The sequence below is a fragment of the Fulmarus glacialis genome, unplaced genomic scaffold, assembly GCF_000690835.1.
Source record: "Fulmarus glacialis isolate BGI_N327 unplaced genomic scaffold, ASM69083v1 scaffold40447, whole genome shotgun sequence".
NCBI classification, from domain to species: Eukaryota; Metazoa; Chordata; class Aves; order Procellariiformes; family Procellariidae; genus Fulmarus; species Fulmarus glacialis.
In genome coordinates, this window is record NW_009222063.1 from 15,863 (window position 1) to 36,703 (window position 20,841).

General features: G+C 38.8%; 1 protein-coding gene across 1 annotated transcript in view; it reads right to left on the bottom strand.

Annotated features, from left to right (window-relative positions):
* Nucleotides 1-2,724: 2,724 nt before the first annotated feature.
* Nucleotides 2,725-20,841, bottom strand: part of CEP152 (centrosomal protein 152kDa) — a 27,773-nt gene continuing 9,656 nt past the window's right edge. Inside the window, exons 10-27 of the mRNA XM_009581328.1 lie at nt 20,357-20,448; nt 19,375-19,538; nt 18,587-18,794; nt 17,091-17,204; nt 16,835-16,965; nt 16,527-16,655; nt 16,248-16,383; nt 15,311-15,490; nt 14,502-14,774; nt 13,962-14,030; nt 12,967-13,617; nt 11,118-11,292; nt 8,873-9,052; nt 5,264-5,345; nt 5,073-5,179; nt 4,159-4,315; nt 3,776-3,879; nt 2,725-3,530 (exon numbers count right to left, since the gene is read on the bottom strand). Coding sequence (XP_009579623.1) covers nt 2,725-3,530; nt 3,776-3,879; nt 4,159-4,315; nt 5,073-5,179; nt 5,264-5,345; nt 8,873-9,052; nt 11,118-11,292; nt 12,967-13,617; nt 13,962-14,030; nt 14,502-14,774; nt 15,311-15,490; nt 16,248-16,383; nt 16,527-16,655; nt 16,835-16,965; nt 17,091-17,204; nt 18,587-18,794; nt 19,375-19,538; nt 20,357-20,448 — 3,758 coding nt within the window. The remainder of the gene's footprint in view (nt 3,531-3,775; nt 3,880-4,158; nt 4,316-5,072; nt 5,180-5,263; nt 5,346-8,872; nt 9,053-11,117; nt 11,293-12,966; nt 13,618-13,961; nt 14,031-14,501; nt 14,775-15,310; nt 15,491-16,247; nt 16,384-16,526; nt 16,656-16,834; nt 16,966-17,090; nt 17,205-18,586; nt 18,795-19,374; nt 19,539-20,356; nt 20,449-20,841) is intronic.

The window sequence follows — 20,841 nt, forward strand, 5'->3', positions numbered from 1 at the left end:
GAATCGCTACCTACATCCACGTTCTTGCTTGCATTGCAGTTTTGGTCACTGAAGTTGCCCAGTACTGTGATGTGATACGGTATGACTGAAACAGCAACCAAATCTAGTTGGCACCTAAAGTCCGCATTTAAATATTCTCCCTTTTACTAGCTGGGATTGGAAAGATTTTTTCCCCCCTCCCTTTTTTGCCCTATCTGCATAACATCTTCCAGCTCCATGAGAGGAAGGACACCCACAAGAGAACCTTTTCTCATGTCAGGCTACAGAGCCTGCTGAAGAAAACTCCCCTGGTTTCCTCGCTGTAGCTGGGATCTGCTGCACCCTCGGCTTTCTCCAGAGCAGTCAGTAATGCGGAAGATCCCTTCTCATCAGTGTGGGACCCCAGCTTCTAAATTAAATATGTAAAAATCATCAGCCGTGCAAAGCTTTAGCAGGACCAGGATCATCAAGTACTTCATTCTGCACTGAAACCACTGAGCTTTTAAACACAGGAAATTTTTAAAAAGCTACAGAGAAATGACAGTAAGAGTTATGCACACAAACAACATTGAACAAGGCAACAGAAATAAAATGAAATGTACTGTAAAAAATGACATTTTTGGAGAATTTTAAAAGCAGTTTGCACATTGCCACTGAGCGTGGCATTTTGGGGAGCAACTACAGAGAAGCTCTTGAACCCACCTCAGATGAAGGATTACTTGGAAGGGTATGTTTGGTCCACACCAGTGAGATGATGGGCACTCAGGTGCTCTGTCTGAATGGTCAGGGGTGTCCTGCAGGACAGCTGCATGTTTACTTTTGCAGATGCAGGCTTTCTTCATCTGGGGAAGGTTTCTAGACTAGCCCAAGGAATGAATTAATCTGATGTATTGGTTTAAACACTCGTACAAGTACCTCTCACACAGGAATAAATGTGCTTCTTTTTTACCTTGTGCAATTTGGGAAAATGTTTAAGCAAACCAAAAAAAGCCACTCATCATTGGGGGGGGAGGGGGGGGGAAGCCTCCTCGTGGGGCTTAGAGGACAACTAGTAAAAACTTTCCCCTGCAGACAAGGCCACAGCTATTTCCTCAGCTAAGAGCTCGGAATTTGGCCCTTGAACTTAACCACTGCCCATGTTTGTTTAGGCACAAGCGGTCTCTCGTGGCCTCAGTTTGCTCCCACTGACGATGACAAACCCCACCTTCACTAAAGAGGAAGTGGGGTTGGATTTATGGGCAACATTAAAGGCCACCAAGAAATTCAGAAGTCTTTCATTAGATCGCCCGAGAGTCTTGAGTCACAAACCAGTCCTGCGTACCAAAAGCTGTAATGCATTCTGCCTTGCCAGTTGGCCTGAAATATAAACAGGCAGGACGTTTTTGTAAAGGAAGTTAAACACATTTTTCTTCAGAAGATTTCTGTTGAATCTTGTACTATTTTCCTCTTAAAACTGGAAAGATTCTCAGACTAGACTGTGTTGTTCAACTCCAAAAGACCAAATGAGCATCCTTACAGCAGTTAAACGTTACATATGAAAGGCATATACATAATCTTTGAGAGATTAGATAGTCTTTTTTCTTATTCTAATATCACAGGAAACTAGCAAGCAAAACCTTTTTGGTTATGTCTTCCATATTACCGTTGATGTGAATTGCTGGCCCATAACCATACTATTAATTGCAACAAGTATCATTTAATCACACCCCCCTGTGTAAGCAAGCAGCAAAACGCCTCTTTTCCTCACAGTATATCACTAGAAATGAAATGCCATCCCAAGGAAAGCAGCAAGTCTAGAAAAAGAGATACATTTCATAATTCTCTTCAAATTGTGAGCAGGCTTTTAAAATAGAAGCTTTTTAAGCATCAGGAAGAACATTACTACATCTTCAGTTTACATTGATAACCTATGCTATTTAAGGAACACCTGCAAAACGTGGTTATTCTAATTTATACTTCTCTTCTGCCCAGTACGAGCTATTTTTTGCTGTACCAAAGGGAAGAATACTTGAAATGTGATTTGTTACAATAATTTAATGAAAAAATGCAAGTATTTTTGCTTTTATTATGGGGACACACACAGAGGCTTACAGGGGGTCCTTCAAAATGGAAAAGTCAATTAAAATACTTACTTCAAACAAATCCTAAAACATCTCTTATTGAGCTCTGAAGGAATTTTCATAACCATTTAAAAAGATTACCACAAATTACAGTAGCTTGTTTTAGATAAACACTGCACTGCAAGCTAAACTTAATATAAAAATAGATTCTATTTAATGAATTTTTATAAAATACACTATAAACAATTATGAAAGTGTTATTACAAAGGTAAACAAAAGTCTGCATTAATATTTCAAGTAACTTTATAGAATTTCTTCACGTAACATTCAAATTGTGTAACATTGATCATGAAATGGACACAGTAGATCCGGTTTTCCCCAATCCTCACACTTTTATTTAAATATCAAATATCTTTTTTTCCTTCAAACGAGGAATTGCTGGTATCTGTTCAAGTTAGAAAGTGGGCTAACAAAACCACTATCTTGCTGAAAAGACTGGGGATCCCACATCATTTTTTTTCCAAGCATTTGTTGCAGCATTTTCCTACATTTGAATCTGGCGATGCATTGAGTTGTGTGACAGCAGAATTTGATTTGTCAGAGTTGAGGAATGAAGTATGCTCTGGGTTTGTCGTCAGGTGGCCTCTACTGTAAAACTTTAGTGCTGCTTTTTGTGCTGAGAATCTTAGAAATTAGAAATGTCTCTCCAAGAAGTAACAACATTTTCACCTGCTGGGGAAAATGACCTGATGTGAGGAAACTCTTCACAGCATGCAGTCTGTGCTTGCACTTTAGTACTGGCTTTTTGTTCAGGATACAAGAGAGGCCTATCACTACGATCCAGATGCAGGCTTCCATTCACAGAACTCCATTCACTGCAACTTCCTTCCTCCCTTTCTGGAGTTTCTTGAAAATCTAATTCGTGAGTTCTTTTAGATTTAGTTTTCCATTTTCCACATGACTGGATACATTTATCCTCTTTCAAGACTGTTCTTTCATTCTTGCTCTTAAGCATATGATGAGTTGGCCCAGAGATGTTATGGCCGTTTGTAAAGCTGGGTGCATGCATATCTTCTAATGTTACTTGAAAAGCAGATGGAAGAGCATTCTGATGTGCTATATCACTAGCAGCACACAAGAGTCCTTTATTTACATTTACGATGGGGCCACATTTTTCTCTTCTTCCATCTTCATTTGAATAAAACTCTGACAGAGCATCTCTTGAAGCACCATCCAGATTTTTAGAATTACTCCCGTTCTGAATATTTGAAGTCACTGTTTCATGAAGCATATGTTGAGTTTCAGTCTGCATTGCATCAAACTGCTGTCTCAAGTCACGTGGTACATGTTTCTGAACAACTTTATCATTGGCTTTTTCAGTAATGCTTTCACCACATGATTTGCTTTCCATACGGTTTGACCTAGTCTGAAGCGTGCGATCTCTTTTTGAGTACTCAGCTCCAGGTGGTAGATCAGAATTTAATAGCAGACCTAGGAGAGGAGGGAAGGAAATACATTAATTGAAGAAAATGTTAATGCTGGAAGAAAAACTAGGTTCTTTTGTTTGTTTGTTTTTTCATAAAGAACTGTAAGCATTGTCAAAATAAGCAGCTTATATTAACATTGTCATTAGCAATCTTATAAATAAATAGTACTTCACTTTCCATCTGCATTTTCATTACTACATGCATTAAATCAATATGATCAAGACAAGAACAACTATAGAATCCTTTCACCTGAGCGGGTAGATTTGCTTTGGGGAATGTGTCGAAGAGGCGTTTCAAGTCCTTTAGCCATTGTAGCAAGCTTACTGGCAGCATTCATTATTTTCTTTTCAGCCCTGCCAAGAATTGCAGAACATGCAAAAAAAAAAAAAAATTAAAGTTTAAGGATAATTCCTTTTCAACTCTGCATTTTACTTCAAGGTAATGTTAGCAAGAGTCAAAGAATACTGAAAAGACAGTATGCCAGACTGCTCAGCAGTGACCCCACGCCAGTCTGAGCAAACTGGTAAGACTTAAGGTCAGACACTGTTTGCTCCAAGGTGGACAAACACCAGACTAACGTCTACACACCTCTTTCAAAACCAACAGTAATTTCCAAACACGCTTGAACTTACCCTTCATGTTTCCCATTATCAGTAAGAAGTTGTTGAAGGCATGTCAAATAGTACTTGCGCATTTTCCGTGCTGTTTCTTGGCGCTCTCTTAAAACCTCCGCTTTAATCATTTCAGCGGCTCGCTCCTTACTTTCACGGATATAAGAAAGCATATCACCTACAAACACACTTCATTAGTACCAGTTTTCGCCCAGAGGGGGAAAAAAGCCAACACCACAAACTGGGATTGTCTAGCAGACCTGGAGCAAGTCAGTAAGGGCCTGGGTTTACCTGCCAACATTCCACCCAAATCCTTGTGCCAGGTGTTGCCTTCTGGATAAAAGCCACTGAAGACCAGAGCAGGACGATATGAAGCATCAGACAGGAATTCAGTTGTCCAATTCTGCATCTTCAGCAGCAACAGAAAACACTAGGCACAGGGATTTGGGAGGAATGTTGGCTGGTAAAATGCAGGTCTAGGAATTCTTTGATTGCGTTTGGGGACCTGCTGCACTCGAGTAAGACGTGGCACTACACTTTACGCTCTCTCCTCAGCCAGAAGGTTGCTGATTAAGCCAGAAGGCAGGATACAGCACAAGAGAAAAGCAGATTCTCCCTCAGGAGAAGTTGCAGGGTAGGTGGATTGTTTGCTGGAGAAACAAGATCCGTTCTCAAAATAGACTTTACCACTTTAAAAGACATAATACAGTGCAACAAAGCAAGGATGGCATAACAAGGCTTCACTCATCACAATTCATCTTGTCTAAGATTATGGTAACAATTCCATTTCTCACATTCACTCTAATAAGAAGGAAAAATTTACTTCTCATGTGATTTGGCTGTCAGACTCCTGTGCAAGTTGGCTGAAGGAGGAGGAAGTGACAAAGTAAATTATTTTGCTCTCCTAACTTTTTAGTTAAGACTTTAGTACTTACACTTAATCTTGCTCACTGCTTTAATGTACTGAGCACGCATTTCTTCCAGCCCTTTCACAGAGTCACAGGATGTACAAGGTTTTGAGACACCTCCCTTTGACAGTGACCTGAAATGCACATAAGTCACACTGCACAAGAAAAGCAGCATATATTTTACAAAACAAATTGGCTTGTTTAGATTTTTTAAATACCTTGGTGGTGTTCCCAGGTCTTTCAGTTTAGTCTTCATCTCAGAGTTTTCTGCAATTAGAGCTTCTAGAACCTTCTCATTTTCTATTAGGAAAAAAAAAAGATGAACCATAATTCACTGCACTTCTCTAAATTCAAGTTGAGTTCAACAGAAGTTATTACATAAACTGCTGTCTCTGGTATAAGAGCTCAATGTCACAAAGCATCATCAGGAAATGTACAGCTGTTGCAGTAACAAGCACACAGGAATCGATCACAATACACTTCAGGGAAGCCTGAATATAAAAGTCATCTCATACAGTAATTAAATAAGCTTAAAGCCTACATATGCCATTACTAACACTATGCTGGAGGCAAAACTTCAGAGATACCGGCTGTACATGTAGAGAAAGGAAGGGGAAAAAACCCCAAAACAAAAAAACAAACAAAAATGAGAGTTGTTTTGACAAACATTGGAAAAGAATTATTACTTTGTGGGTTAGCAGTTGTGTCTTCTTTGGGGTGGAGAGATAAAAGATAAAACTTGATTCTTATTGTTTTTTTTGTTTTGGCGGTTTTTTTAATAACCAAAAGCCAGTATTACAGAGAAAGGACTTCCGTGCTGAACTCTGCTCGCTCAACGCTACTGGGAAGCATATAAATATCATAATGAGCGACTACAGAGAATGAGAAGACAGTGGAGCTGAAAAAGCCCAAAACGTAGGACTTCAAGCTGATACTGAAGACTGTTGATCATGGCATACAGATAGTCCCCCTGTGGATCATGTCCTGAAAGTTAAAGAATCTTAAAACCTATTTATTAGCTATGTAATCTAATCTAAGCAAACGATTATTTTAAAAAAGGGTACAGGTATTTACCATAACTTGAAGAATTGATGGATAAACTTGGATAGACGCATAAAAATCAACAGTTGATTACTAGCTTTGCTATTTTAGGAAAGAAAACCAACATGAAGTGAACACCTACACTCAATGCTGGAGATATCTCCACGGCACCCAGCCATAGAAGCTCTCACATGAACCACGGCCTAAGGAAAACAAAGACTGTCACCATCCAATAGAGGGCATGTCTTATTAAAGACAAATCTACCTTCGGCAAGAATCAAGGCTTTCATGGGTAGAATACGAGGACCTAAGCCCAGGGAGAGACACAGACAAGTTTGGCTTTCTTCCTTCTCTAGGATGACGCACAGAAAAGCAAAAAGCAAGCAGCCATCCTGGAATACAGAGAGAAGCAATTCATGGCCTTCAGAGATCCTCATTTGCGGTCCAAATCTCATTTTGAGCAGTTGAGAATTGTATCTGTGATGACAGCAGTAGCCTTTGTTTTCATTAACAGACCTCCTATTATCCTTCAATCTTTCCTCTAGTCCCCAAGGAAGTTTACATGCTATATGGTTGATCACAAAAGAGCACAGAAATAACGTTACGCAAATCTGTGCAACTTACCCACCTGGCCTTGCTCACACATCTGCAAGCTGGCAAAAACCTTTCCCTTACAAACATACAGCATTTTACTCACCCTCACTGAGCACAAAATTTATCAGAGCAGGCAACTGATACTCTTCATTAAAAAAAAAAAAAAAAAAAGAAAAAAAAAGTGGCAAAACCCCCTACACACAACACACACAAACCACAGCCTTTGGCAAGTCAGTCACTTGGTACAACCTACTACCTTGCATCTGCTCTCTCCAAGCTGACCATTTGCCAGACCTGCTTACAGTGGCCACAGTGACCTTTCACTGAGGCATGCTCAAACAATTCTACAGAGTTACTGACCCTCAGGATGCAGTTTGAGACCTCTCCTGAACCAGGACCTTCAGCAAGTCCAATTCCTGCCATGCTCTAAGGAGAGCCTAAAAAAAAAATGCCCTGAACACTATTGTGTACAGCTTCAACTGATTAAAACACTGCAGGGAGAATGATCCTCTTATTCAATCACCAACATGTTTTCCTTCAGAGAAAACATCATTCTCTTTGTTCTGCTCCTTAAAACAAAGACCTCTACTGACTTCAATACAGCTGAATAAGGGGATAGAGTTCCTCAGATACCAACTGAATGGGAACTGTGCTCCATACAGTACATCACGCTCAAGTAGGAAAGAAAAAGTTCTTGAGCACAGGAACAAAGCAGAGCATGCATTCCTCCTACAAATCCTCTCAGAAATAAATCTAGATAGAAGGAATTCTTGTTACTGTCAGAGACAGATGAATCAATATGACTTCTTCTGAGTGAAAAGTCTACATGCAAGGCCCAACCCATAGAGGGAGACACAACTGCAGGAGTAATTACAGGTATGGCAAAGGGGTTTGATACACCAAAGACTTTTCATCCTTGTTAGCCCAGATTTTACTATGGCCAGAGACTTCTACCAAGTTAGAAAAAGTAATAAAGAATGGAGTCTATTATCCTGAAAGGACGACAGATGTACATGATGCAACAGCATCCACAATAAATGCAGGTATCGATAATATTGTAATTGACTAAACTGATGGCCAAGTCTCAAGGAGGTTTTACCACCAGGCACTATCAGTCTGTCCACAGAAGGCGATACGGGTATTGAGAATGCCAAAAAAAAAAAGATGTTGGACAGCAAAGAAGGAAATCACAACAAAACAACACTACCGCACAGCCAGTGGGGTGCGTATTAAACAAGACTACCGGATAACACCACTACTGAATCAGAAGCAGTCTCCTACAAAGGAGGAATCTCAAGCAAGTTTGCACCATCTTTTTCCATCAGAGATAGCGTCAGAAAAGCCTTATTTCCATACTACAGGCAGAAGCCTTCCTTTCAGGGACTCCTCCAAAAACAGAGTGGATATTTCATATCCATCACTGGTAGAGACAGTTCTCACATAGGAAAGTCAGATTTAAGAACAAGAGACCTTTTCTCAGTCATCTGTCCTGTATTTCTCATTTCAAAGTGACACAAAGGAAAGAACATCTTGATTTAAAAGGCAAAGAAATTAAATAAAGCCTACTTAAAACCTACTTTAAGGTTTACAAAAGAAAGAAAGAAAACAAACAGAACTACAGCTTCAAGCTATTAACTGCAGGACAGTACAAGAAAACTGTGGTCAGTAGCTTACTACTACTGGTGCCAACAGGAACCAAGTAACATTTGGGGCCACTCTGCTCTTTATACTCCCACCATGGGGGTGTATGTGCAGTAGTAGTACAGCCCCAAAGGTGACAGCTAAAGACCTCCCTGGCTTGTATACTTTTACAAGTATATATGGGTATGTGTAAACGCGTGCATTATCTGTATAACGCTCACAGGCAACAGGATCCACATGTACACGTATTCAAAGAACATCTGCCACGTGTTCAGTTTTCCTCTATTCTTTTCCTGATACACACAAGGGAGTACTAAAGTGATAAGTAATGTTTAAAGCTAAAAGGATGGGGGGTGTTTCTTGGGTGGGTGGGGAGAGGAAGGTTGGTTTGTGGGGTTTTTTTGTTGTCGGGGGTTGGTTTGTTTTTTTAAGTATGCACACACCCCCATTTCATCCACTGAAAACTAAATGATGCAACAGATGAAAGAGACTCATGCAGCCAGCAAGGCAGAGCCATTCAAAGTTTTCTTTAGGTGACTAACAATCCTAACCTTGGATTTGCTCTGACTTAGCTTCACGTTCCCTCACAGCAAGCTGAAGATGTTTGCAGGCTATCTCCAGCTCTCTTTTCAAGTCCTGGCACATAGTCTCTCTTTTTTCAAGCTCCTGGCAGCAGCGTTCACAGCAAAAATCTTCCCGAGACCCAAGGTTCCTTTTTGCACATTTCTGACCTGCAACAGTCATTGTTAAGAGTTATACACCAACCATGGGACCAAAAAAGGAATCAAGCCCCACCTTACTATTTCTAGTGCTCTACTTAGTCTTTCTCTTGCTAGGAAAGCATATAACACATTAGTCTAATTAAAACAATCACAAGAGGCTGGAACCCTGTTATAGAAGGTGCAGCAGCATCTATCAAGTCATCGAGCCCTCACAGCCTCAATGCACTCCCATCAGTGACGATTTGAGTCTTCAGTCAGCGATACAAGACTTGTAGGTTGAATTTTAAAAAAACGAACAAACAAACAAAAAAAAACCATAACAAAAAAAACCCCACGAAACCAACACAACAGCCAAGCAGGGTCTTCTGGAGTCAGCTGAGGGAGACTCTCCCAGCTGGGAAGCCTCACATGCGGATGAGTCTAGTTAAGTTAACAAATACACAAAGACTGGGCTACTTCCAGGAGAGCAATGGCTGCTCTCTATAGCCAGGACAGGGAGCTCTAGAGACCGAAGAGCTGCACTGCTTGTATTGTTTTGCGTTAATAGATGGTTTGTTATTTTGGTGTTGAAGGAATTCAAGCCACACTATAGGCATAAAGCCAAAGACTCTCCTGGGTTTTCTTGCTTTATGTTTTTCGGTTGCATAAGAACTCAAACTAAACAAAAAGCCCCAGAGAGATTTCTGTGCCTCCCATGAAGTTCTTCCCCAGCTACACTGTCTCTAGCTTTGCCATAGTACATGTGACAGCTTTGGGAAGAGCTACAATGCTAAAGTATATACTGGGGGCAGGAGGCAAGGAAGGAAAAAAAGAAAGAAACACCACCCCAGGGATTTGCATTTTTTGAACTACATTCTTGATCAAAAGAATCAGAAAAAACTACCATGCCAGGTGAAGTATAATTCTTGACAGAACAATATCTTTTACATGAATACGGAATTCCTTGTCTTGTCTAATGTCAAGAGCAAGCAGTACAATCCAATCTTCAAAGCTCTGATTTAGTATTACTTATTTTCAAGACATGGTTTAGACCATACCCTGCTCTTCACAGTCAACACTGGCTTGCTTATGAGCTGTTATACACCAGAGGTATTAGTGTTCATGTCCACAACCCCCAGAGAGTATTTACATCTGCAGCAGATATGGCAGCTATTTCTTTACTCCCGAAGAATGGCTTTAAAAAGCAGAAAGCTACTAGCACTTAATAAAATTAAACCTCAAAGCCTAGCATTAAATCAGTGTCGTGGTTTAACCCCAGCCGGCAACTAAGCCCCACACAGCCGCTCGCTCATTCCCCCCACGGTGGGATGGAGGAGAGAATTGGAAGGGTGAAAGTGAGAAAACTCGTGGGTTGAGACAAAGACAGTTTATTAAGTAAAGCAAAAGCCGCGCACACAAGCAAAGCAAAACAAGGAATTCATTCACTGCTTCCCATTGGCAGGCAGGGGTTCAGCCATCTCCAGGAAAGCAGGGCTCCATCACGTGTAACGGTTACTTGGGAAGACAAACACCATCACTCCGAACGTTCCCCCCTTCCTTCTTCTTCCCCCAGCTTTATATGCGGAGCATGATGTCATATGGTGTGGAACCCCCCTTTGGCCAGTTGGGGTCAGCTGTCCCAGCCGTGTCCCCTCCCAACTCCTTGTGCACCCCCAGCCCACTCGCTGGTGGGGTGGGGGGAGAAGCAGAAAAAGCCTTGACTCTGTGTAAGCACTGCTCAGCAAGAACTAAAACATCCCTGTGTTATCAACACTGTTTCCAGCACAAATCCAAAACATAGCCCCATACTAGCTGCTACGAAGAAAGTTAGCTCTATTCCAGCCAAAACCAACACAATCAGTAAGCTGGAGACCAGTACCATTTATTGCACAGTTTGTGACTTCAACATAGTACAAGCTAATGCAACACTAAACAACCTTACAGTCAGAAGAACTGCATCTTCTCTCACCCAAATATTCACTAATTAACTAACTTTGCATGAGAGTCATTAGTAAGACATTGACTCTTAAAGACTGCTACTAACAAGCTTAATTTGATGATACACAATTTGCCAGATTAAAAACAAACTCAATACCTTTGTCTGTTCCAGTTTCCTGCAAGGGTGGCTGTCTTTTTCGTCTCCTTTGTGCTTCTGCTTGGTGTTCAACATTGTACACGGGAAGTCTTGCCATGTCCCCAGTTTCTCCTTCACCACATTGCAGGCAAGGGTATGCTTCTTTATTTACATTACTCAGTAGCTCTTCATATTTCTGCAATTGAAAAACACTTCCTGAAAACCCAAACACATAGCAAAACAAAAAAAAAACCAACCAAACAAACAAAAAAAAAAAGTGTGTTCCACACTATCTTAAAGTAGATAAGTAGTATGTTGTGGATAAAAACATGCAACCCTGGCCACCAAGTAGCTTTAGTAATTGTAATGCAGGTGCTTTAAACCTGCAATAGAACTACAGATTGCAGCTCAGATCAGGAGGAAAATGCGTATTCTACCACATAAAGTTTTACTTAGCGTAATTCACTGCACCAGCAGTACCTGGCTATCTTGAGTTTTATTTTGGAAATGTCAGTAGCCCTTAACATTGGAGAACTATACAGTGTCTTTGAATAGTTAAAGCGAACTTGGCTTTTAAAAGGCATATCCAACAGAAAAAGGGGTTGGACCCATTTAGAGTTTCTGCATAAATATGGGTAGTAGAGGGACAGGAAAGTCATCTAGAAAAATGTAACTCCTTTGTTTATTGCTACTATGGTAGCATAAGAGAAGACATTACTAAGAAATTACGAAGACTTCACTGGATAAGGCAGTTCAAGCCAACCAATGTTTTGAAGTTCAAAGGCATATTAAAAACAGTTTACCAAGAGATGTTCATATCTATTACAGAAGATGCATCAGGCATAGAAAAAACACTTATGATTCTCTTTACCATCGTGAAAATAACTCATGAGAAGAAAACTTTAAAGGACCACTTTCTGAACAGAAACATATTACTACTAAAAAACTGGGTAATATTGTAAAGAGAAATCACTTCATACTCATTTCCCCCTTTTCTTGAAAAACAAGACAGTTTCCTTCTCTGTCCTATTCTTGGATAATTCCCCAGCTGCTAAAAGCTGGGTGGCAATGGCATTTCCGGTGGGATGCTCCCTATAATCAAAAACTTACTACAAGCATAAGTATTGCAAAAAGAGGAATCTGCCAAAACAACAGAAACAGAAGCTTTTGGACAGAATTCTACTTAGCCCCAAACTCCTCTAGAAGAGGGTAGGATGTCTTTCCTCATTTGGGCAGGCTCATTGAAAAGGATTTCCTAGAGCCACAATAAAGTTAAGCAAGACTATTATTCCCGAAATGGATCAGTGTGTCAGTTATTCAGTTCTAGTACAGATAATTTGCAAAAAGAATTTACTGTTTTCATCTTTATTTGTATCAGAAGGGGGAAAAAAAAAAAAAAAAGAGTAACGTGGTGATCTGATAGTAATCGTGGATCATTACAAACTGCTAAATTTCTCAAAAAAGAAAGGGGAAAAAAAAAAGAAGCAGCTATGCAAAAATCTAAGGTGGGCCTTAACGACAGAACCCACCTAAGAGGTCACAAGGAGCCTTCAACAGGCTCCCAAACTTAAGATGGTGGATTCACTTCCTTAAATTTATGAATCTTGGCATTAAAGAGTGACATTCCTAACATGGCTTTCTCATCTTTAAAGACTGAAGGTGTCAAAGCTACACCCACCCTTCCCCTTTTCACTTGCTAATGGCAGCCCTCTTTTACAGTTTTAAAGAACTGTGGTTATCGATGAACTCAAATGTTGGATCCTCCGATTCTCAGGATTACATGGATATTTTATATTGGGAGAAAACAAGTATAAGTCTGACTTCTCAAAACACTTTTCTGGTTGGCAGTTATAATTTACAGAAATATTACCTCTTTCCATTCTCTCTCTTTCTTTTCCAGAATTGTGTAAACTGTGGTTCTGTACGCCTTTTGTAAGCAAGGCTTCAGTTTGTCTTTGCATTGACGGCTTAATTGAACATGAGCATCAAAACACTTATCCTTCCAAGAATGTTTAGTATGTGTGCACTTGACTAGCTCTTCATGGATTTCACTCAACAAGTATTCAAGCTCAACCAGAGTCTTCTCCTCATACCGATTAATTTCATCCTGCAGTCTCTTTGTTTCCTGAGCCTCCCATTCTCGCTGCTTTTGGTCTAGTAACATCTTTATTTCTGCCTCTTTCTGAATAGAGAGATCATTCTTCTGCTTTGCAAGATCCTCCTTTGCTGTTGCAAGTACCTCTTTAATTCTGTTTCTATGATCATCTAAGAATGATCGGTAGTCTCTCTCATTTTGTTCTTGTATCTGCAGGATTTCTTCTTGCTTTTCTTTGTTCCACCGAGCACGGGCTTTTGCTAGTTCTGCTTTGATAGCTGCAGGGATTTCTTCTTTCTTTAGCTCCAATTCCTTCTTGAGAGAAGTTACCTTTTCTTCAAGTTCTTTCATTCTCGGTCCAGATTTATCTGTATTTTCATATTCTTTCTTCCATTTCTCTTCAGCAGCTGAGAGAACTAGGGCTAACTGGTGAATATATAACATGGTCATTATAAATATATACATACCTTTATATATACACATAAAATATAACCCTGAGTCATTATCAATCTATTGGAGATGATTTCCAAATTACTTAATAAAAATATAATCCTATATAGGCAAAAAATGGTTCAGAACCAGAGTACACTAGAAACATCTTTCCTTAATGATTCCCTGCCTATGTCTGCATTCATTCCTCACTAATATATGGGATTTGGAAGACTGAACCGTTTATCAATACACATATACAAGTATTTTGGGCTACCTGCTTTGCTGCAGTCTCTTTGTGTTCTTTTTCCCCATTTTTCTTGTTCTATCTTTAGATTTACTTTGTACTCTTTGAGGTCTGTTAATTCTTGCAGCCACCTGGCACGAGCTTGGGTTAAAGCTGCACCTACCTATAGGCAGATAAAAAACCTAATTCAGTCACCACCACTGAATACATTTTATTATTACTTTCATGTAGCAGTGAAAGAACAGACTTCAGTTTGGATTGTCCATGTTTACAGAAATTAAAAGAATCAGACCAGCAGCATCTGATGCATTTCTTGATGCAAAAATTATACCAAAATGACGAATACTAAATTTATTCTTCTTAACAAAATGGTATAAACTCTAAGTCAGTTTTGCTCAGTTCTGTTCAAAACTCCTGCAAAACTTTTCCAACTGTGTGAAAAATTAACAGCTAGAAAAAACAAGCTACATGCTACAGCTTCTTCAGAACTTTTTTTTTTTTAATATATTTCTAATATAGTAAATATCAACTACTGAGCAGAAAGTTAGTGGAAGAGAACACTTTTTTTTTTTAGTGACTTAGTTGTACATGGCAGTTTCACAGGCTCCAGGCAGACAGAACAATTATTTGTTACCTGGCTGGCAAGATTTTTATGGTATTTGTTTTCCAGTTCTATTTCAAATTCTTTCAAGGCCTCTTCAGAGGCCATATTTTCTTTCAGAGCCTTCTGGATCTGCAGCCTCTGGTCTTCAACAATCCCTTTTAACTCTTCAGTTGAAGCTTCATCCACAACTGTTACTCGGTCAGTTTGGCTGCTGCAGTCATTACATTCAACTACAGTTCTTCTCGTTTCTTCCAGCCTACTTTGCCATTCTCTTTCTATTTTTGCAAAGACTTGTTCTTTATTCTAAGGAAAAAAAATATTTTTAAAGAAAATCTCCCCCCAGTGTCCAAATAACTAGAATTTCACTGGTATTTACAAACAAAACTCTGTTTACACCAATAATCTTCCCTAACAGGAGAAAAGCAAAACCATGCTCAGAGTGCAGAGAATTTGGTAAAGAGTAAGTTGGGTTTTTTTCCTTATCACAGCTTTCTTCTATGGGATAGGATACACAAAGGACTTTTATATGATAACTGAATGAAACAATAGAAAGCGTAACCACTCACCCAGGGATCAGGGTGGAAAAGTCCAGCATATTACCAGCTGTGACATTCAGGACATTCTACATGTTACTTTACAAGGTCTAGTTTTTTTCCAAAATCTTAAGCATGTGTAATACCTACTGACTTCTTCAGAGGCTCCTAAAATGACAAGTCCTTAAAAGCCACTTCAAATGGCAGAATAACAGTGCATAAGTCTATCTACATACAAGTTCTCTTTCAGAAAATAAACAAACCAACAACAAAAAAAATTGAACCCCCCTGGTCTAAGCTCCACACCTCTCTTTCTTCCTTCTCCCAGTGAACTTTGGCTAATGCAACTTCCTCTTCAACCTGCTGTTCTTTTTCTTCCAGCCACTGCCTCTTTGCTGCTATCATAGAACTGCTGTGTTTCTCTTCAAGCTCAGTCCTCAGAAGGTTAAGAGAGTCTTCTTTTTCTTTTAGTAGCTGTTTCTTGAGCTAGGGGGAAAAAAAAAAAGTCAAAATTAAAGTGTTCTCCAAGGCATAGAGAACTGCTCTGGTACAAAGTGATGAGAATGCATGAGAGACATGATTAACTCTCTAGAGCCTGTGCACTGATCTTACTGATGACACCTGGACAAGAGATTCAGCTCTCAAAAGAAGCTGTTTTAAGGCATGGTATCAGTGGTTATTATAGGCTATTGTTCTAAAAAGTTTTCTTATCAAGCATCTTTATTCCCAGCATACTTTGAGCTGCACCTCTTTACCGTACTTGCTTAGCAAGACAGTTGACCTACTTCAGTCATGTCACACTGATATCTTAAGAAAAGCAAAGTTTTTAATCAATATAGCAGTCTGAATTCATTATTACTTAAAAAAAAAAAAAAATCACAGTATTTTCAGATCAGTTTTATAGAGAGAGAAGAAAACTTGTATTGTCAGTCAGGTTCTTGGAAAATGTCTCATGCATTTAAAACCTCATACTGCTGACTGAACAATCCTCAAGAGTCAAAACTATGAAAGTTGACTACATGAAAATGTATAGCTATTGGAAAGCATTACTTATACAATATTTTAAACCCCAGGACACATCAGCAGGTTAATTTAACAAACAATAGGTCACATGTATTAATTTTCTGATATAGCTGCATTCCAAGTACCTTTCCCAAACAATTACAAAGTTAAATACACCTACGGATATTACATTTTAAGAACAGTGTGAAATTACATGGTTTATAGGTATTTCCATTAGTACCTTCTCTTCCTTCTGCTGCTGCTCCTGCTCAAATTTCTGCCTTAAAGTAGCTTCCAAGGCGTCCTTCTCTCCACAGACTCCGATGTAACATTCCTTCACTGCAGTCATCTCTCTGTTCAGCTCCTCTATGTTAGCCCTTCACAGAACAGATTATTTATTATCAGTTGGTCTTTACACTCACAGGACAGCAAATCTGTATTAAAAAAGTGTAACTAGCACTGAGGGCCAGATAGGAAGTGTGAAAATTTCAGTAAGAGTGGAAAAAATGGTAAGTCTTACCTTAACTGCGAGATTGTCTCTTCATATGTTTGAATAAGCTGCTGTTTTTCTGCAGTATACCTCTCCATCAGGTTTTTCTCAAAATGTGCTTGTGTATCCTCATGATGTTGCTGATAAGTTCTTTCACACCTACGATTTCAAGAAAGGAAAAGAAAAAACTACCTAGGTTTTTTCCCCTTTTAAATGGTGTTCAACTTTTCCTTAAGTAAGAAACTAGCTTTCTAATGCTGACCTCTCCTTGTACCAGATAGCTTACACATGCAGGCTAAAAGTTCACAAATGGAACTAAACAGAGTTAACAGACTTACCTGTCAATGGCTTCTTGTTTATCCTGATCAAAATCCTGAACCATCTTTCTCATCTGACAACACAGATCTTGATTTAAGCTTTTCAGGTTTTCCTCATTTTCCTTCAGTTCTTCAATAGTTGAAGTATGGTTCTGGACAAACAAGGATCAAGTAATAGGGTTGTAAAGAACCTTTTCTTATTGCAGATTTTAGCATAGGGTTTTTTTGTGATTTTTTTTTTTTTTTTTGGTAGGGATAAGCAGCATCTCTGTCTCACCTCAACTTCTTGCAGCAAAGTTTCATTAGCCTTTCTCAGTCTCTGAACTTCTTCCTTAAGATTATCAGAAACCAAAGGATTGGCCACCAAAGTATCATTCAGATTTGTGACAGGCTAAAAATAAACAAAATTAAGATGACATCTTAAGAAGACATACATGATTTAGAAGTTGATGCTTTAAAAAAAGTTAAAGCTGTCAAAAATTTTACTTAGAAAAAATAAAAAACACAAAGGAAATTATTGCAGTGCAAGATATAACAGTATCAGTTATTCTAGATGAACTCTTCAAACTCATAGCATCATGAAGGTTTAAAGCAGCACACACTCAACGTTGTGTTTGCGAGCTGAATGACTACTATCATCCAACAGAGAGCACACTTCTCAAGCATATTATATTCCTATCCCACATGCAGGTCACAATATATAGATTACAAGAGCCAATGTTACAAGTTTGATCAATTTATAGAGGGAAGTTATTAATGGGGTGAAGAGAGATGCAATATCAAAGAGATTCCTTGTTGATCAAATTACATAGTGAAGGTCCTCTGAAGGCAATCTGTTTAATGTTCCATTTGTATAACCTAATGATACTATCAGCTTTCTCAGAGAAATTACAAGATCTTTTCGGCTAAAGAAAACCTACTTTCTCCAATGAAATTGAGTTCTGAAAAAAGCAGAGTGGCCATTACGTGAGGCCACACCTCGAATACTGTGTTCTGTTTTGGGCCCCTCACTACAAGAAGGACATTGAGGTGCTGGAGTGTGTCCAGAGAAGGACAACGAAGCTGGTGAAGGGCCTGGAGCACAAGCCTTATGAGGAGCGGCTGAGGGAACTGGGGCTGTTTAGCCTGGAGAAGAGGAGGCTGAGGGGAGACCTCATCGTGCTCTACAACTACCTGGAAGGAGGTTGTAGTGAGGTGGGGGTCGGTCTCTTCTCTCAAGTAACTAGTGACAGGACAAGAGGAAATGGCCTCAAGTTGCACCAAGGGAGGTTTAGACTGGACATTAGGAAAAATTTCTTTACTGAAAGAGTGGTCAGGCCTTGGAACAGGCTGCCCAGGGAAGTGGTGGAGTCACCATCCCTGGAAGTATTTAAAAGACATGTAGATGAGGCGCTTAGGGACACAGTTTAGTGGGCATGGTGGTGTTGGGTTGAAGGTTGGACTCGATGATCTTAGAGGTCTTTTCCAACCTTAATGATTCTATGATTCTAAGTGCTATCAAGCAAGTAAGCCATCATATCAGAACTCACCTAATAAAGCATATGCTGCTCAAGTTCTGCTATTCAGTTTGTTTCTTTTTCACTAAAGATACAAAATAAGGTATCATCCAAATGACAATACTTTCCTTAAGATCAAAGACCGATTTACTTAGTTGCTATGAATACTCAGCTGTGAGCAGATTCTTTGGTCCATTTTTGTAAGAGGTTTAAATGTTGGTTTGGTTCACTAAAATCCAGTGCATCTTTACATTTTAAAAAGTGTAAAAGAACAAACCTCTGACTCTTTTGATGCTTTTTCTGCTTTCAACAACTGCTTGTATTCCTCTAATGTCTTCTGGCAATCTTTAAGATCATTTTGTAATTGAGTAATCTGGTTTCTCTTCATTTTATTACTGTTTAACAAACGTTCCAGCTCAGCTTTTAATTCTACAACAATTTCATCTTTAGAGAGCTCTTTATCCATGTCTCTGTTCTGTATTGCACTATTAGGGAAGACATAACCAGTTCAGTATTTAAAAGACAAAAACCATTTATCTGAAAGGTAGTGGTAGCAAAGAGAAGAGCAACTAATGCTAACAGAAATACAGATGTCTAAGAGGTAATAGTAAAAAGAATGAGAGAATATGAATGTAAAAGCCATATGCTTTTTCATCAACTTGCAATTAACGTACAGAAAACTTGTTCATTCAGCTGTTTCCCCAAAAGATTCATTCTCACATGATGTGAGAACAATTCAATTGGTTGTTTTAAAAGACAGCTTTAGCATCAAGTAACTATGTGGAAACTTTGAGCAAAAAGGTATCCATCCATATAATCCATACAATCCAAGGAACAGCAATATAGTCCCTATAAAATCTGAAGATTTATTAAGCAGCAATTAGGCATCCAATTATGGTATTAGTCCAGTTTCCTGTTTCCCAGATTACCTGGCAATACAAGCAGTATTTCAAATATCTACCAAAAAAAAAAAAAAAGTTGATCCAGTAAGACCATCTTTTACACATCACTTGTATAACTTCTTGAGGATTTTAGATTTTTCTTTCAACAAGAATCATTCAATACCTGCAGAACCTTGGTTTCTTCCTGCCGATTTCTTTAATTCCCAAATCTACATAGGAATCACCCAGGTTTGTATGCAGCTCTCCACCTGCATCATTCAAAAATACTCCAAGCTTGGCAGCAGATTCATATAAAGCTATTTCTTCCTTCAGTTCCATTAATTCTTCCTTAAAGGAAGAAACAGAAAAAAGTTACACTGAGCAGAGAAACTCCAAGCAAACACATCAAGCCCATAATAACTAGTTGTATTTAGCTGTATTTACTTGAATCATCTAGCATTAGTTTTATTTATTTATACTATCATTTTTGATACCTCTAGCAAAGCATATGTTAAAACTACAAATTAGTTAGGGAATATTTTCTCTTGCTCAGTATATTCTACTGTTCTTATTACAGTTCATATATGAAGTTAAGTATTATTTCTTTTGCTCTTACTTCTTCTTTCCTGCTGCCCTTGTATAGTAAATGAATGACAACAGAAAAGTACATAGCTGGAAAAACAGCTTATTACTCTAGTACTTATTAGGATTCATAATTTCCAAGATGATAGATTTAAGTCAAATATATGAACTGAATTGGAAACACAGACTTCCGCTCATATTTTACAGAGGACTCTAGCATTCCCTTTTGCTGGCAAAAGGTAAATTTCAGAACATAGTATCTCCAGCTGTCCCTATAGCCTAATTAAGTTACAAGATTCACCGCACATAGAATTTACACTCTTCTTTTTCCATAAGGAGGTTAGATACATGGATGATACCAGATTTGTGCCAATACATATGCCCCGCTGTCTTTTAATTTAAAAAAAAAAAAAAAAAAAGTCCAACATGCAACACTGGGAGATGAAGTAGAGGGTAGTCCTTTACTGAAAGGAGATGTGCTTGTTTCCCCAACAAATAAAGAGAGTTTCAACTATCAACCTCTTAGCTATAATGCCCACCTTCCTAAAATCAAAACAGTAAAATATTTAGTAAAATTAATTAACCTGCAAAGCCTTGTTCATGTTATTGCTTATCATGTGCGCAGACTGAGCTTGTTGCAATTGAAACCGTAACTGATTTGTCTCCTGCATCGAGCCTATTGCAGGATAGAAAAGGGAGAGAAAGAGCAAGTCATAAATACGCAAGAAAGACTATGCAATCTGAAAAAAGATCACTGTTAAAAACAGCTATGTTGATTCTGGTAATAGGCATTACTCTGTTTCTATTTCCTTGACCTCACTAATAGAAAATATAAATAATGAAGGCAAGAACATTTCTGCTCGAATTGAGCAGGTGAAGGTTACTACAGGTCTCCAATTTAAACTGCAGTTTATTTTAAAGTTTGAGAACTACAGTGGCTTTATTTTTTTCAGAATTTTTAATAGTAGCTTCAAAATAAATACCGTGAGGACCAAGATGTACCAAATGTTTGCTTTACTCGTAGCTCACCGGAAGCAAAAAATGACATTGTGTGATTGTGCCTGAAGTT